Source organism: Lycorma delicatula, chromosome 11 (assembly GCF_047948215.1).
Source record: "Lycorma delicatula isolate Av1 chromosome 11, ASM4794821v1, whole genome shotgun sequence".
Classification (NCBI taxonomy): Eukaryota; Metazoa; Arthropoda; class Insecta; order Hemiptera; family Fulgoridae; genus Lycorma; species Lycorma delicatula.
In genome coordinates this window covers 75962249-75979360 of record NC_134465.1, presented here as the reverse complement: position 1 = coordinate 75979360, position 17112 = coordinate 75962249, and the positions used below count along the sequence as shown (strand labels likewise).

Below are 17112 nucleotides of genomic sequence, written 5' to 3'. Positions count from 1 at the left end.
ATTATTTTCCATCCTTTGCTTAAAATTAGAGACATGAAAAGCGGAAAAATCACGATTTTTTTCACTTTTTTTGACATCAACTTTGAATTACTATAAAATCAAAACCGATCAACATAAAAATTTTCTACTTTTGGAGGTAGACTAAGCAATTGTTTTTCAATAATTATAATTAAAATTTAGCCCAAAACTACAATTATTTAAGCGTGCAGAGCGTTTTTTACAAGACAACCTTATCTTTAGTTTCAATCAATATTTTACAGGAAAAAACACATCGTTGTAATCATTGAAGCAATTTGAATAAGATGACTGTACTTTGAAAACAAAGTATTTAATATCAAGCTTTTAATTGAGGTGGGAAAGGTATGAAATAATCATTAAAAAAGCAGTTGCAACTAGTAGTTGAGCATGCACCCTATTTGTTCCTATACAGACCAGTGACATGCAGGCATGGTTTAATATTAAATTCACACAGTTTCATCAGTTTACTTTATACTTCGTTAATATTATAAATTATAATATTTGTAAATACTATTACAAATGTAAATTCTATTTTATTATTATTATTATTATTACTGTTGGTGTTATTTCCATATATTTTTATTTTTACTACTCAAAATATTTCTATCAAAGACTCATTTGTATAAAAAGAATAACAGAATACAAAACGCCATTAAAATCATATCAGTAAACATTACACAATTTATTATAGCAATATCCTACTATAACATTACCTGGTATTACACAACAAGCTCTTATCTGTGAATAGGGGCATACATTTAATTCTATTAGGACTTCAACAGTATTTGAATAATAATAATTAAATATGAAAACAACGGTTAAAAACAACTGTATTTTTAACAATTTCATTATTTTTATTAGTTATTTATCATTTTATTACTTGTTCCATAAACCTAAAGTAAGGCTCTTTTTATTTCATGCATGACTTGAAATGAACACAATTGTAATAATTGTATTCGGTAATAATTGTATAATCGGTATTAAAATAAATACCGATTAACACATGTAGTGATGTAAAGGATTCATGAATAAAACACAAACAGAATATATTACACAGTTGTTGAAACTGTACCGCTCACTCGGATGGCTTCTTCAGTTCATCATATATTTCCATATTTTTAAATAGAATTTTATGATCCTGTAAATAATCCTCACCGTAAAACGCGAATGTTTATGAATTCAGATACTACAAATATGAATTCTACAAAATTATGCCTGATTATGCAGAAATTTATTTTTTCTACACCAATGTTAACCAAAACGTGATGAATTTACTTGAAACCTGTACAATAAATAATAATAGTTTTGGGCTAAATCTCAATTATAATTATCGAGAAACAATCATGTGTTGCTACAAATGTTGTACATCCCTAATTTTCAAATGAATGATGGTAACTAAAATCAGCCGGGCAGTTAACACAAAAATAATTGCAATTTCCAATGATACCTTCATTTTTATTGTGTAATTTTGTTTTAACCAAGATAGAATAGTTTAAACACAAACTTCATATTTCATGGCGACCACTATAAACAATTGTATTTACACAAGCACTGCAAAAGAACAAATATTTAATTCTTTCCTAAGTTATAAATAAACAAACATTAAATTAAATAAAATAGTTTGGAAAAAAAGGAAAACATTTGAAGGACTTAAGAAAAATAAACTTTATTTATAAAAAACACATCTCTGTCAAAACAACAATGCGTTTATAAGGCAAGAAACTTATGTTGCATATATAAGAATCAGGGTCAGACAGACACATTATTAAAAGAGATAAAAATGATACGCCTGTATATGTATATAAATCAAAATTTATTGCAGTATGGTTATAATGACACCCATCTGAAGATATTTAAAATATAAAGATAATATTATTATGATTGAAATATGTATTCTTCATTTCACAAAGAAAAATAATAAATTTGTCAAGAATTAGTTTATAACTTTCCCATACAAAAATTTTAAATTTTAATGAAAAAACAGCTTATTTATAAATTGTTTATTTGCAGCTTTTAATAATTAAAAAAAAATAATAATATTTTGGACCTAATATAATCAATCATTCATATTAAGAGTCTACAAATATTATAATAAAAACAGAAAGCTACTAACTTTTTTTTACCATTATTTACACCATTACCATTATCATAACATAGATCTGCTTACAACTAAAATATTATCATGACACACTGCATTTTTTTATGGAAAAAAATTCTGAGCAACTTGCATATTAGATAAAAAAAGTCAACATGCAGTGCACTAATCAAATGATTAATTACAAAGTGTTTAATAGTAATACAAAACACATTAATAACTAAACTTAAAGAACATAAAATTAGACCTTTGCTATCAATATATATTAGGCAAAAAGCCTGTTACATCTTTGTAAATCTACCAACCCAAACTTCAATTATAAAATATCCTAACTGGGTTTGCTTTGTGTAGGCATTTCTTACAGCTAGAAAGCTTTAAGATGACTAAGTAAGGATCAATCAGAAATAATGCTGTTAAAAATACATTAACCACCAACATCTTAAAGTTTTATAATATTGATAACATAACCATTCACTTTTTCACATAAAAATAGCAAACCTACACAAATTTCACATCACCACCAAAATCTTTACATATAGATAAACATATGACTATACTTATACACACATGCAAATACAACGTATAAACTATCACAGAAAATATTACAATTAGTATACATAAAAATTATTAGAAAATTTACAAAACAAATAAAAGGTACACAATTTAAAATATATATAACGGGTTGTTATAACATGGTTTAAACTAAAAGGTAATATTTTGCACACAAGAAAAACATCCTTTTATTCATCAAAGTTTAGAAAGCTAAGTTGACGCGCTGGCTGGAGATGGATTGTTGGATCAGTGGATAGATACAAGGAATGCCAACAAAAATGCACATTACATGCACATGAGACCACTGTAAGGTTTTTTTATTTTAATTTAGCCTCTCACTCCTATCTATGTCAATATCATTGTCACTGATAACTGACTGGTGCTACCATCATTGTTTTCACTATCATAAATCTTTTAGTTTTGTCAACAACTCTGTCAATCAAGTAATAATTCTGTTCTATTTCTAAGTTATGTTCTCACAGGACTGCTTCCAATAACCAGTTAACAATTCAGAAAAAAATTTCTCAGTCATTTCTTTTATTATATTTTGCCAATGTGACACATTTTCTTCCATGATAATTTGGTTGAATCAGCTCAATTTGGTTGAGTTCTGGATGGTGCAATAGGAATCTTAACAAATAGTGACCAAGATCCTTCAATATTTTGTCTATATACTATTTACAGCAAAGCTTATTTAACTACACTATTTCATTAAATATCTGCTGAGCACAAAATATTTTTTCTTTATACTCTTAACAGTTCTTGTTTTCTGCATCTTGTATAATTTAACATTATGATAGTGATTGTTGTTAATTACCAAAAATGAATAATATAGAAGAATTGATATTAACTGTTATTTCTTTGTTTCCTGTAATTTTTTTGCAGTTCTCAGGCATTCATATTCTAGCAATCTCCTTGATTGTGGCCTAGTTTAAAAATCAAATCTCTTGCAACACTGCCAATGTACACCAATACAATATCAGCAATATTATTGTATTGATATTGTACAATATCAATACAATATTCCTGGATATGGATTTTTGTAGCCATTAATAGATCCATCATCCAACCATAATTTTTTTCATACACTGAATGAATGTATGACTCCTCTAAAATAATAATTGTTCTTTCCTCTATACGTAAATTTTCTTTTGCTATAAATAATTTATTCATTTGAAATTTACACCATTGTATTCTACCAAAATTTTCCATTATTTTCATTGTTCTTCCATCTGAAACCAATTCTCCTTGGAATTTTCCATGAACTTTTGTGCGTGTAATTTATCTGCAGATCTGTTTTCTTTAGTTTTAAAAATATTGCTAATAATGTCTTTTATGGCATCAATGTTTTATACATAAGTGAAAACTGCTATATTTCTTGAAATTGTATACATTGTTCTAAAAGTTATTTTTCTTCATTTTTAGAAAATTTTCTGAGGAGGTATTGAAATCTTTAATTGTTTCTCCCAGTTTATTTTGTTATAAATGTTCAGTGTTATATATTTGATTTTACTTTTTAATTTCACTCCTCAATCTTAATCTGCCATTAGATTTTGGCTGGAGCATTGCAAAGACAAGAATGAATTAAAAGACAGGATAAAATAAACAAAAAAAGCAATTGGTATTGAAGAATACTGTATATAAAAAATGGAAATGAAGAATGAAAAATTAACAATACAAGTCCAACAAAGCAACAGATTTCTTCCTACATATAATGCCTTAACAGAACACTATCCCCTCCACTGTACTATTAGCGATGCCAACATCACTTCAAACACCCAGGTAGAACTACTGCAAATCTGTATGGTTCCACTTTCTAAACTTTGAATTTGTTTTAACATAAAATACAAATTAAAATTTATAATATAAAATTATCTTGTTTGAAAAAAAATTGAAAATATGGACTTCAATAATCATGATGAACAAGGAAATTAAAAGTGAAGATTCAGAGAAATCAATGAAAACTGGCTAGCTAAATGAAAAAACAAAGGTGGACTTAGAGGAAAGTCTACATAAATACAAATTGAAATACACTTATGTACACGGAAAAGCCTGGAACGCTGCTATTATTAAAAATCTTCATAGTTAATTAGACAAAGGTACAAGTTCTAATCCATTTCCAACTAAGCCTACATTTCATGCAAGAAATGTAAGGACTTTCTGAAAACATGTCAGTACTAAACAGTTAAAATATTTGTAAAGAAACATTCATCCATTGATGATTTTTGTTTACTTCATTATGTTGTTATTTCTGGTAAGTTTAGAAAGTTTTTATTCATAAAAAGAAATTCCATATTTCTCTACATTGGCAGCAAAAACTGTCAAATAATTTTACTTTCAAATAGAAAATATATTTGAAGTCATGTTAATATAATGAATAACCATCCAAAATTTAATACTGTGTAACTTTCATGCTACATTTAAGCTCACAACTTTCATTTATGTCTTATAAAAACTGTGATTAGTTGAGATTCTTTGCTAGTTAAACTATCATTATATCTGCTCTTCATTATATCTAAAAATGTGGTAAAATCAGCAGTATTTTAATTGGGAAATAATGTGGGAAATAGTAATATAAATTGTTATAAAAAAAAATTATTAAATACTTGCTTAAATCTATAACTTTTAGTGTATATTAAGTACAATATATTTATGTGTAATACAGTATATACAAAAGGAAGAATTTGCCCTATTACATTCTATCTTGCGTTGGTCCATCAAAATTAAATGGTTTTTGCCTTCAACTCATCCATACATCAACTCTTGCTTTCCTGTATTCCTTTTTCTTGGTAAAAGTGTTCATTCTGATAATTGCTTGTCATTAAATCTTGTTAAATGACTAGCCCACTTCCATTTCAATTCCCTTACAGATCCTATAAATTTTTGAAGGATATTTAATCCCCCCCCCCACTCATTTTTTTACCTAAACATAGTTCATTCCACTTCTATTTGGGATACATTTAGTTAATGGCTTAAGAGTTCATTTTAAAAAAATATATATATATATATAATTAACTGTTAATAAAAAGCACATCTTATACGCTTTGAAATAAATGCATGAATTAATCTCAGAATTTGCATTTACAATAAATTTTTGTACCCCATTTGTATAGAAATGGTTTGTATGTAATATTTCAAAGTAAATCACAAGAGTAAAAGAATTAATTTAAATTAAAAAATTGTTTAAATGCGATAAATTAAATTTTTTTAATTTAAAGATTTATTGTAAATACTAATGTTGTAGTGAATTACATTTTGTAGCTCTAATTGTTGATTAGTTATTTTATTGTTGTAAGTATATTTTATTATTTTCAGGGTTTAGGTGTTTTGTTTTGTTTCTAATTTTATACGTGTATGTAAGATTGTTATGTTTTATATTGCATAAATTTGTGTTGTATTTCATTTATGTTGTTATGTTAACTTTAATATATATTTTATTAATGAAATAATTCTTTGTTACTGATTATTTTGTATGTATGTTGGCTTGAGTTCAGGATATATTATTCTTAAAAGGTATAAAGATTTAATGAAATTTAACTAAACCTTTTTTGTGTGTGTAATATGTTACTGTTATGTTAATTAATTAAACTTTTCTTTTTCAATCTACACCTTTTCTTTAAAAATGACATATAAATGTTATCATATTTTACTATTTGCATGTAATTGTGTAATAATTGTGATAATATTTTAATAATTATTATAAATATAAATATAAATATATTATAAATATATAAATTTAATATTATAAATATATTGACTGGTAAGTTTTAAGACAGGTGCGGCCACTACTCAATAGGAAGAGGTAGGTTTGCCCACGAGTATAGAAGGGAAGCTTGTTTTGTCCTTGAAATGTCTTGAAAAGATCAACATGATAACTTTGCTCAGTATAGAATGCATCCTAGTAAATTCTTGTCTTCAGTTCTTAGATGATTGATTTCACAAAATGGATGAAAAACAGAACAAGTTTATGTAAAATTTTGTTTAAAAACTGGAAAAAAGCTTCAGAGATTGATGAACTCTTAAAAACAGTTTTCTAGAATAAATGTTTGAGCTGGTCAAGTGTTTTTATCTGGTTCAACAGATTCAAAGATGTCCTTGATACAGTAAAAAATGACCCACAGGACTGGCCGTTCACTTAAACCACTAAAACATTCTGAAAGTTTGCAATTCAGTGCGCTCTGACCATAGACTTAGGGAGATAGCTGGATGAATTGACTCTAAGTTTCCACGTACTTTTTCAATTTTAACAGAAGATTTAAAGATGGGTCAAGTGTCTGAAATTTATTCCGAAATTGTTGTCAGATCAGCAGAAACAACACTGACTTGAAGTGTCTCAAGAACCGATTAATAGAACTGAAAATGACCCAAATATGCTGAATAGGGTAATTACAGGCAAACATGGGTTTATGGGTATGACCCAGAAACAAAGACAAAACCATCATAGTGAAAGAGTCAAACTTCACCACAACCAAAAAACATGACAAAGTTAGTTGAATATTAAGACAATGTTAGTGGTTTTCTTTAATTCTACAAGTATCATGTAACATGAATTTGCACCTAGGGAGCAGACAGTTAACCAGGAATACTATGAAAGTATCCTTCAGTGTTTGCGTAAAAATTTGCAGAAGAAAAGGCCTGTACTCTGGCGAGACAAGTACTGGGTCCTCCACCACAACAATGCACTGGCTCATCATGTATTCTCAATTGCGGAATTTTTTGTCAAATTCCAGTACTTCTGCAACCCACCTATTCCCCTGATTTAGCCCCTGCTAATTTCTGCCTGTTTCCAAAATTGAAATTTTTGAAAGGGTAATTGTATGACTCGATTGAAAACATCTGACCAAATATGGAGAGGGTTCTTAACAACCTTAAGAAAGAACATTTCCAGGAATGCTTTTCAAAAGTGGAAACAAGTTGGAGTCAATGTGTTCAGTCAGAAAGGGACTATTTTGAAGAAGATTCATCACAATAGCCTATATCTACTGCCATTTTGAAATTACAAGCCCGGTCTTAAAACTTTCCTATCACACCTGATATTTAAAGGAAACTTACACAAATTCTGTAAAATTATTTATAAAATTTACCCGACTTTTTATATTGTTTCCAGTGGTCAATGTTTTATTGAAAAACTATTGCAATATGATTTCATTTAGATATATAACAGGGGTGGAATCAGCTGCCTCCCCTGGATAACATTAAACTGATCGTGGTCACCTTACTAGCCCAGAAACAAACTCAATAGCGACTGAGCCACTGAAAGTGTTCTAACTCAAGCCTACACAACTTAAGTGAGACCCATTACGGAGTATGGAAGTGAACTTATCTCAACATCGTCTAGTACCAACTTGGAAAAATTAAATAGGATCCAGAATCAAGCTCTGCAATTCTTGACTCGGTCCTCTCTGTTGCCGGTCCTCTCCAATAGGTACAATGGAACTCCAAACCCAGTGGACAGCCAGTAGTACCCACTGGAAATTAAAAGAAACATTGAAGCCATAAAGTTCAGTGAACAAATAAGGTGCCTCGGCATAGACTATTGGGAAAATTATAAGCCATCTCACCAAAAACTGAAGACCCAAATGTCCCTGTTGGTAAAGATAAAAGAGTTAACCAGGACATATGAATTGGATATAGAAGACAGGAAAGTTTTTCCAGCATGGCTATTAGACAATATTACCTTACCTAGAGCTGCAGGGAGGTTGTACCAGGTCCAATCTGTGGGCAAGAGTAAGATGCTGCCAACAAAATTAAAAGCTATTGTCCTGGAAACGATTAAGAAGTGGCACCCCGCTGTAGACTGGTTCTAAATTTACACTGATGGATCTGCTAGTGGCACATGTGATAATGGTGACCCCAAAGTTTTCTCTCAAAAATTTTAGATATCGGAACCGGTGGGAATGATTGCATCATAATTTGATGGTGAATTTCGCGCTATCATGCTGGTCTTAAAACAGCTAAGGTTTGCCTCTGGAAAATAGAGCAGTTATTTTTGTTGATTCGCAAGCGGCGGTGTGGGCATTTACTTCTTTAGAGATAAGTATATCTGTCAACGTCTGGCAAGGAAGAGAAATGATGGCAGAGCTGCTACACATCGGTTGGACCATGATGCTGCAATGGAATCCCAGTCACAGTGGTGTCTGGAGTAATGAGAGGGCGGATAGATTGGCAAAAGAAGGTTCCAAGAAACTGCAACCACAGGCCCCTCTTGAATTCAGTACGGTAAAAAAGATTATTACAGAACAAGGTGAAGGTAAAGGCAAACAAAAAACGTGCGACCAGTGCTAATGCCAAGCAATGGTCTTCATTATTGCTGCCTAATGCGAGAATTCCCCACAACCTTCTGCAAAGTGTCACTGTAGCCTGTTTCAGGATCATTTCTGGACATGACTGCTAGAGTACTCCCCTATATAGAATTGGATAAACCTATATAGAAGTGGCAGACATCCCTGCGTGTGGATTATGCAGCTCAGGAGATCTTATGAATGGTGTCCATCTCAATACTTGTGAAGCACTGACTGAAGTTTGACGATTGCCACAAAGGCAGGAAACATTATCATACCCTATGACAAGTAATCTTTATCGGACTGCTCAATGTAGAATGATGTTAAATCATTAAATATAAAACGTCGTAAACATCTTACGAATGTGACGTTACAGTCTTATTGGTGTAAAAATGTTTATTTCTTGAAGACCGACTATTATGAACATAACAATTTTTAATTTAAATATAATTATACATTTGAAAACTGAATTAACATCTTACAAGAAATCCCTGATAATGGAGTATCACCTCCGAAAATAATTGGAAATACATTTTGAAACTTGTTGGTAAGTGGAACTTTAATTTATACAATTGTATTAATGGTGCCAATGGTGGCAAATGCTTAGTAAATTAAATCTAAATATAAGAGGCATTGTGAAAAAAAAGAAAAAAAAAGATAATTTATAAAAACAATAGTGTCCTAGTATAAAGAAATAAAATTCATCTGTTTACATTTTTTTTCTGATTATCAGTTTCAAAGCAGTCATTTTTTTAAATCACTAATCCAATTCTTGGTAATAATAAGAACTTTTTTTTGCTAAAGATTATTAAAGTACTTACATAGTTTCAAAAATTTTAAACAAGAGTTTATATCGAAACTGTTAGGAATTTTAATTGTCTGAAAGAAAAAAATACAGTTCTGCTTCATTATGTTAACAGTGAAATAACAAATATTGAAAGTACCAAGTCTAAATTGTGTTCTACCTTTACACCAAATACTATATTTTTTTTTACACAATCTAGAATGATATCACAGAATGTAAAACTATCAAGAAAGCAGATGAAAAATAGGACACCATTTGTGTACAATTTTTTTTTTAAATCGTCTTTAAATAAATTGGAACTATAATAATAATAATATCACAGAAAATAATAAGTTTTAATAAAGTATAAAGCTCAATTTTTATCATTAGGTGTTTTTGAAAATTAGAACCCTTCAAAGACAAGCTTTTCTTTTCATGGTAACCTCAATATTAGAAATATTATTATAGTAATTACAGTCTAATGCTCAGTAATAATTATTCTGGTTGTAACTATGAATCATGTTGTGGAACATGAGATGAATTTTATTCTGTATAAAAATGTGAAATCTGTCTGGATTTGAACCCTGCACTTTATGGTTGAAGAGGAAGGATGCCGATCATTCCAGCATGGAAGTTCATATTAGATATGTAGTCCAATCAAGATAATAGCAAAATTAGAAATTATTTTATACACTATTATCTTATAATTTCTCTATTATAATAAATGTACGTTGCATAAATTATGAATCAATTATAAAATAATTTATAGATTAAATACAGTATAAACCTGTTAATCTGGACTTTTCAGTCTAGACTGAATTACAGTCTGCATTAACCAGAAGTCTAGACTTCTGGTTAATGCAGACTGTTCACAGCCTCTCAAATTAATTTTCTAAAGAAAATATAGAAGAAGAAAAAGCAAACAGAACAATAAAATTAACATTTTATGTGAAATCTGCAATTAATTCTTAAAAGCTAATATGTTTTTGTAATAACACGTTATTAGGAAATGTTTTCAAAAAGTAATTCATTTACTTCCCAATAAAGAGATTGTGCAACCTTGTGTGGATATTCCTTGAATGAATGAGTTTCATTTAGCTTTAAGTTATACTATCAAAGCCACTTGTTACTTCTTAAGCTTAATTACATCACCAAAATTACCTACCTACTGTTGAGTTTAATTATCTGTAACCCACACCAGTAGTAACTGAATCTGATGATGAATGTGATGTTTGCTGTTACCTTGGTAGATTACGAGTTAATTCTTCTGTTACCCAAATATATCTTTAAGGAACAGAACACAAGGATAGCGGAACTTTATTATCTCCCTACTAATCGCAGAGCCTGGATGAATGTCCCTTGCTGCTGGGTCTTTCGTTTATCGAACGGGTCATTATTTATTTAGTGGCGATTATAGATTTTTGTTTTTTATTTATGGACGGAGTTGTTATTTGCGTTTCAGTTCTTTAGACCAAAGAGAAATAATTGACCGGGGCTGAATGTGGGAGTTTAGGTGCATATGAACTTTGTACTCCTGGCGTGATTCCCCTTCAGTCCATCCCCTGAAGCCCTTTCAGTTCTAGTGCCTTTTGGCCTAACAGGAATATGCCTTCCAGGGCCCTAGTGTTTGGAGGAAGCAATGTGCTCCTCTTTCCGGAGGGAGTTGCATGTGCTTAAATATCTTTAAGTTGTAGAACATATTTTAGTACTATTTATTGACCAGTAGTTTCAGTCTTCAATCAAAGTTTGGACTGCCTGAGGGACATGCGAATAAACTGACCACCTCCTGTTTCCATAGGGATGCCAAGAACAATAGATTTTCATCAGGAATGCACCAATTACATTTCACCCAACTGACTTGGTGCACAAGGTAGAACCATTTTACTGATTCTTAGAGAACTGCTACATACTGAAGCCCCATGTGGGATCATAGGTAGAGGCATAAGATGAAGTGTAGTCTTAAACAGTCTCAGTTCAACCATTCCTAAGATGTGTGGTTGATTGAAACCCAACCACCAAAAAACACCGGTATCCACGATCTAGTATTCAAATCTGTGTAAAAATTTAACAACCTAAAAAATTTTAAATCAACACTTTTAAATAACATCAAGAAGTTCTTGTAGAACTTGAAAAGTTCCACTACATTCTTGACTAGGCTAATTCTACATCAGCTAATTCTTACTTGGCTCTTTCTTCTTTCTTAATTAAAAAAATTATACAAGGTTGTGCCAATCAATCATTACTATTAAAAAATTTTAAGAAAATCTACAAAAACTAACTCCAGCAATGTTTGCATAAGTTTTATAAATGTTGCGAAAAGTTTGTTGCTTATAATTAAAACAACTTCATAGAATATAAAATACAGATATTTTTAATATATGTAGTGCTTTCTGTATATATATATATATATAAAACACATAATATCCCATTTTTGTTTTTTTCCTATACATTATTTTAACTGTTAAATTGTCATTTTTTATAATTTTACTATTATAATTATTAGATTCATTTATTGCAATTACATAAAAATTGATATAACTTCTGATTAATGCAGATTTTCACTAGTAAGAATTCAAGTTCAGACTACCAGGTTTCTACTGTGTTATAGTAAATTTTAAATGTAAATATACTATTTTTATAATATAAATATATATATTAAATAAGTATATATTATTTATACAAAAAAAAATATTAATCTTATTATCAAATTACCAGTAGGCCCAATTCTGATTGAAGAGAATTACTGTAATTACACAGTATAAGACAATTATTTCTCATTTAAATGATAAATACTACAAGATTTTTTAACATATATTAAAAAAAGTAACTTTAAAAAGACTAGTGTAAAAATATTTAAATAAAATTATAATGATATACATTAATATAAGAAGTAATGTCTTTAATTTTGTTTAATACTACTGCAGCTTGTAAAGTTGATTAGTAAACTTAAAACACCCCAAAAAACATAATTTCTTTTTTTGTAATTAGTGAGAAATACTGATATATATACAACAGAGTTCTTATCTTATAAAAAAAAAAAAAATATGATGTCTATCCCAAAATTAACTTACAATTAGATATTGAAAATAAACCGGTTGCCATAGCAACAACACAATGAATATAAAGTAGCCATTATCATTATTTTCTCTTTTTTTCTGTTTAGCCTGTGGAATCACCATTAGATATTACTTCAGAGGATATAAATGTAGTTTTGTACAGTCTCAGGTCGACCATTCCTTAGATGTGTGGTTAATTGAAACCCAACCATCAAAGAACACTGGTATCCACAATCTAGTATTCAAATCAGTTTAAAAGTAACTGCCTTTACTAGAGCTATTATCATTCTATCATTTTTTTACAACCCATCACAGCCAACCATTCTGTTCAATGCTAATAAAAGAACGGATGATAAAACATGAATGTTTTTTTTTTTTTTTTACAAATGTAAGGGTACATTACCACTGAACAGTAATAATATTGTGTGACAAAACTGATGAGGAATTAATGTTAGAAATTAAAAAAGAGCCACTTAGATTTTCATGAAAAAGTAGGTAAAGAACACAACACTTAGTGATAACGTTCTTAAATAGTTCAATATATCACAGATCAAAATATTTAATGATTTCAGAACTCTCAAGTGACTCACAAATATTATTACCAAATCGTCACATGAGAATAATGAAAAGCAGATTGTATTTCTATAACTTAAGTAAGATTGATAAAATTTACAGATAAAACTCAAAGGATTGTCATTTTTTATTATTTTATTCTATTCATGACAATCATTCAGTCGTACAACAACAAGGGATGAATATATTAACAGAATTATGTCTGGTGATGAGACATGATTAAAGTTTCTTGAACAAACAACCTAAGACGGTATAAGCGGTGGAATCACACTCGTTTAGTTAACAAATTACAAAAAATCAAGCAGGCCCTATTGATTAAGAAAATATTGGGTATAATATTTTGAACCACAATGCAATTTTTTCTGAGAGAATTTATAGAATCTGATACTATAATAATATCAGAAGTTTATCAGAAATCAAAACAAATTGTAGATTGGTATACAAATGCACACCCGCACTCTAGAGATTACATAAGACTTTACTTTCACAGTTCTGCTTAGAAATTTATTTTACCAAATTGTTACAGCCTGGACTTGATAATTATTTTCTACCATTATTCATTAAAATGGCTGGGTAATTGGCATTTTTAAATAAATAAGGAATTCATGTACTAAGATCATAACTCATTAGGTATCCAAGTAATGAAGTTACTCGACAAGTGTCTTCTAAAAGGTGTCAAGGTCCAGTAAATACCTGATTGTGGTATGATCATGTAAATATGTAGGTTCTAAATCATGTAATTTTCAATATTTACCAATCAATTGGAAGTCAATTTTGGAATAACCCTTATAAAATTAAAATATTAGATATAACACTAGTAAAAATAAAAGTATAGTATAATTTTTACTAAAAAATAATACTGTATACAACTTAATATAGTTGATAAAAGATCTAAATGACAGTTTATTATTAATGTTATATTATATTAAGTTTAACAAACAAATTTTGAAAACCAAAAACATAACAAGTTGAAATATTTTAAGTCGCACTTATAAAAAATCCTTTAAATCAGTTTATCGTTTAGAATCTCTTATTTCAAATAGTATCGTACAAACTTTCTTAAAACATTCTTTGTTTCTAAATGGTTCTGTAATATTCAAGTTAGATAAAAAGGTCAAAGCAAAATAACTACAAGTACATTAGACATGTAAATAAATAAACAGACCTGCTGAGCAGCATTTTGTAGGTTCAAAAGAGGTTCACTGCTTCTTTTAAGAAATAATCTTAATTTATTCTCTTTGGGTGGAGGCTCTTTTTTACGTTGTGGACTTGGTGCTTGGTACAACATCTTATGAAACACTCTGTAAAATAACATATTTTTAATTAAAATATAAATAACTAAAATGCAACCTTAAGCAGAATTTAAAAGCTATTATTACTGTATGATAGGCACAACCATTGTGTTTTTTAAATTATTTTTTTAAATCAGTTAATATAACTTAAATTAAAACAAATATATTATCGATTAGTCATTCTCGAAGTACTAGGAAATATGTTTCCATAACTGGATCAAATTATTTGAAGTGTCCCAAAAAAACATAAGCTGATTTCTTGACAAATTAAAAAAAAATTGAAACTTACCCACTTGTTTCCTATATGTTTCAGGACCTTAAAATTATTATTTTTATTTAAGTAGTTTACCTGTAACGGCCATTTTTGTTATGGTGTGCACACCTACTTTTGTGGTAGTAAGTTTATAGAAAAAAAATCATAACTAAAAAACCATTGGTCCTGGATCACTGGTTCTTATTAAAGAAAATTTTTATCAGTATTATTCTCATGAGCAATGAACACAGTAGGAGTCCAGGTGGCAAAGCCCCCTGCAAGACAAGCATAGCAAGTGAAACAAGCTCTGACCAGCTAATAATAAATAACAGATTTGTTTATGTACTATAATTTAAAAAAAAAATGAATTACTTTTTTCTTCATTTGGTATACGTATAAGATTATGTAAAGTATTCCTGGCAAATGGGATAGCTTTCAAATTTGATGATTTAACTGGCCATAAAACATTATCTGGAAATTTTTAGCATATTGGTCATCAAAAGCAGCAGTAGTCTGTGCTCCAGTTTTGTTTGTTGGCAATATTTTTTAATAGCTTTGTTATTAGGACTTTGTTCTGAAGTAAGTGTTTCAATGTTTTCAACCTTACTGTCACTGTCCAAATCATAATTATTATCACTTCTGTAGCCAAAATTCTATTCATTATTATTATTATCACAATCTTCATCACCTCTTTTGTTTTCTAAAATTTTCCTTACATTTTAGTCGGACATTACTCTCCTCACATTTAGTCATCTTTTCAATCAAAAGATTTCAAGGATTGATCAACCTCGCTCAGGGAGATCTTCAGCTTCAAAATCAGACGAAAAGGTTGAGTGTGTGAGGGTTCTTGTGAGATCAGACCGTCGTTTAACAATAAGGATGATGAGTGAACAGTTAAATTTCACCTTACATCAAATTTTGACAGACGATTTGGACATAAGTTAAGCAGCAGGAATCAAACAAAACGGTAAACTTAGAGGGAACAACTTCTTTAGAAGATAGAAAACTGCATTATACAGAAATATTGAAGGTACATGGAGAATATATGCAAGTGAAAAATCAGAAGAGGGAGCAAGGAAGCGATCGGCTAGAGTTCTGAAGAATGTTAAGAAGCACAAGAGATCATCAGGGCAGTCAACCTCACCATCCACTGGTAAGATTAAGAATTTTTTTCATGCGGATTCTGCATCTTTATCAGACAGAAAGTAGAATGATTTTATGATGATAAAGCATGTTTTATAACTTCTTAGAATACGGAGGAGTTTTGCAATATACTGTATTAATTTCAGTACTAATGAAACAATGTGCATGCCACTAAAACATTAAATAATTTATTTTTTAGAAACTTTCTCATTTCTGTGGTAGTAAAGTATTCTGTGCCCCAATATGACTGATACAATATGACCGTTTGCAAATATTGCTGTCAAAATAAACAAATGGGTAAGGTAAATAGGAATAAGTCAATTTTGGGTTAAAAAAAAAATTTCATAACAGAAACCAATAATTAGTACAACAAATTTATGGCTAAATTACATTTCAGGTAAGCCAGTTTATGATACTATATATGTGTATTTCTATTAGTAGTAATGTTGGATTAGATCTAACGCATTGTAATGATAGTATTAAAAACAGTTCTAAAGCAAAAATATTAATACCTACTTTCCAAATGAGAATGATTGGATGAATTTATGACCGATAACATATCAGAAATCGGTTTTGTAATTGTTGTATTATAAATAACATCATTTAAAAAGCGCACACAACTAATACAATAAAAATTACTAATAAATGAAACTTATACATAAAATAATAGTCTCATACGCAGACCAAACTTTAGACGCAACGTAAATGACATACATAACCTGAATAAACACGTATTTTGTTTTCAAAAAATATCCAGTAGAATGCGGTAAAAAATTACCGCGATTTATAATAACCGAGCATACGATTTATAATAAGGGGCATATAACGTTTAAAATAACTAAGTAATAATGAATATTAAGAATAATGATATAATAAGTAATAATGAATATTAAGTAATAATGAAATACTTAATTATTTTTACAATAATGGAATATTGAAACGGTACAACATCCTATGTAATCATGATTGTTTTAAGAAAATCTGACTACATCCCATCGTTGTAGATCCCATTACATAATTTTGTTATCTTCTGAAATCCTTTTTAATTCTTAAGTAGTTCTGTTA

General features: G+C 29.4%; 1 protein-coding gene across 3 annotated transcripts in view; it reads right to left on the bottom strand.

Moving 5' to 3' along the window:
• The window catches only part of LOC142332290 (dynein heavy chain, cytoplasmic-like), a 49484-nt gene extending 32736 nt beyond the window's left edge, over window positions 1–16748 (bottom strand). For 2 of the 3 annotated variants that reach the window (XM_075378630.1, XM_075378631.1), the window contains exons 1-2: window positions 16564–16748; window positions 14525–14660 (exon numbers count right to left, since the gene is read on the bottom strand). In XM_075378630.1, the coding sequence (XP_075234745.1) occupies window positions 14525–14647 (123 nt within the window). In that variant the 5' untranslated portion in view covers window positions 14648–14660; window positions 16564–16748. Of the gene's footprint in view, window positions 1–8010; window positions 8134–14524; window positions 14661–16563 lie in introns of those variants that run through there. The other variant, XM_075378632.1, reaches the window with a different exon arrangement.
• Window positions 16749–17112: the final 364 nt, after the last annotated feature.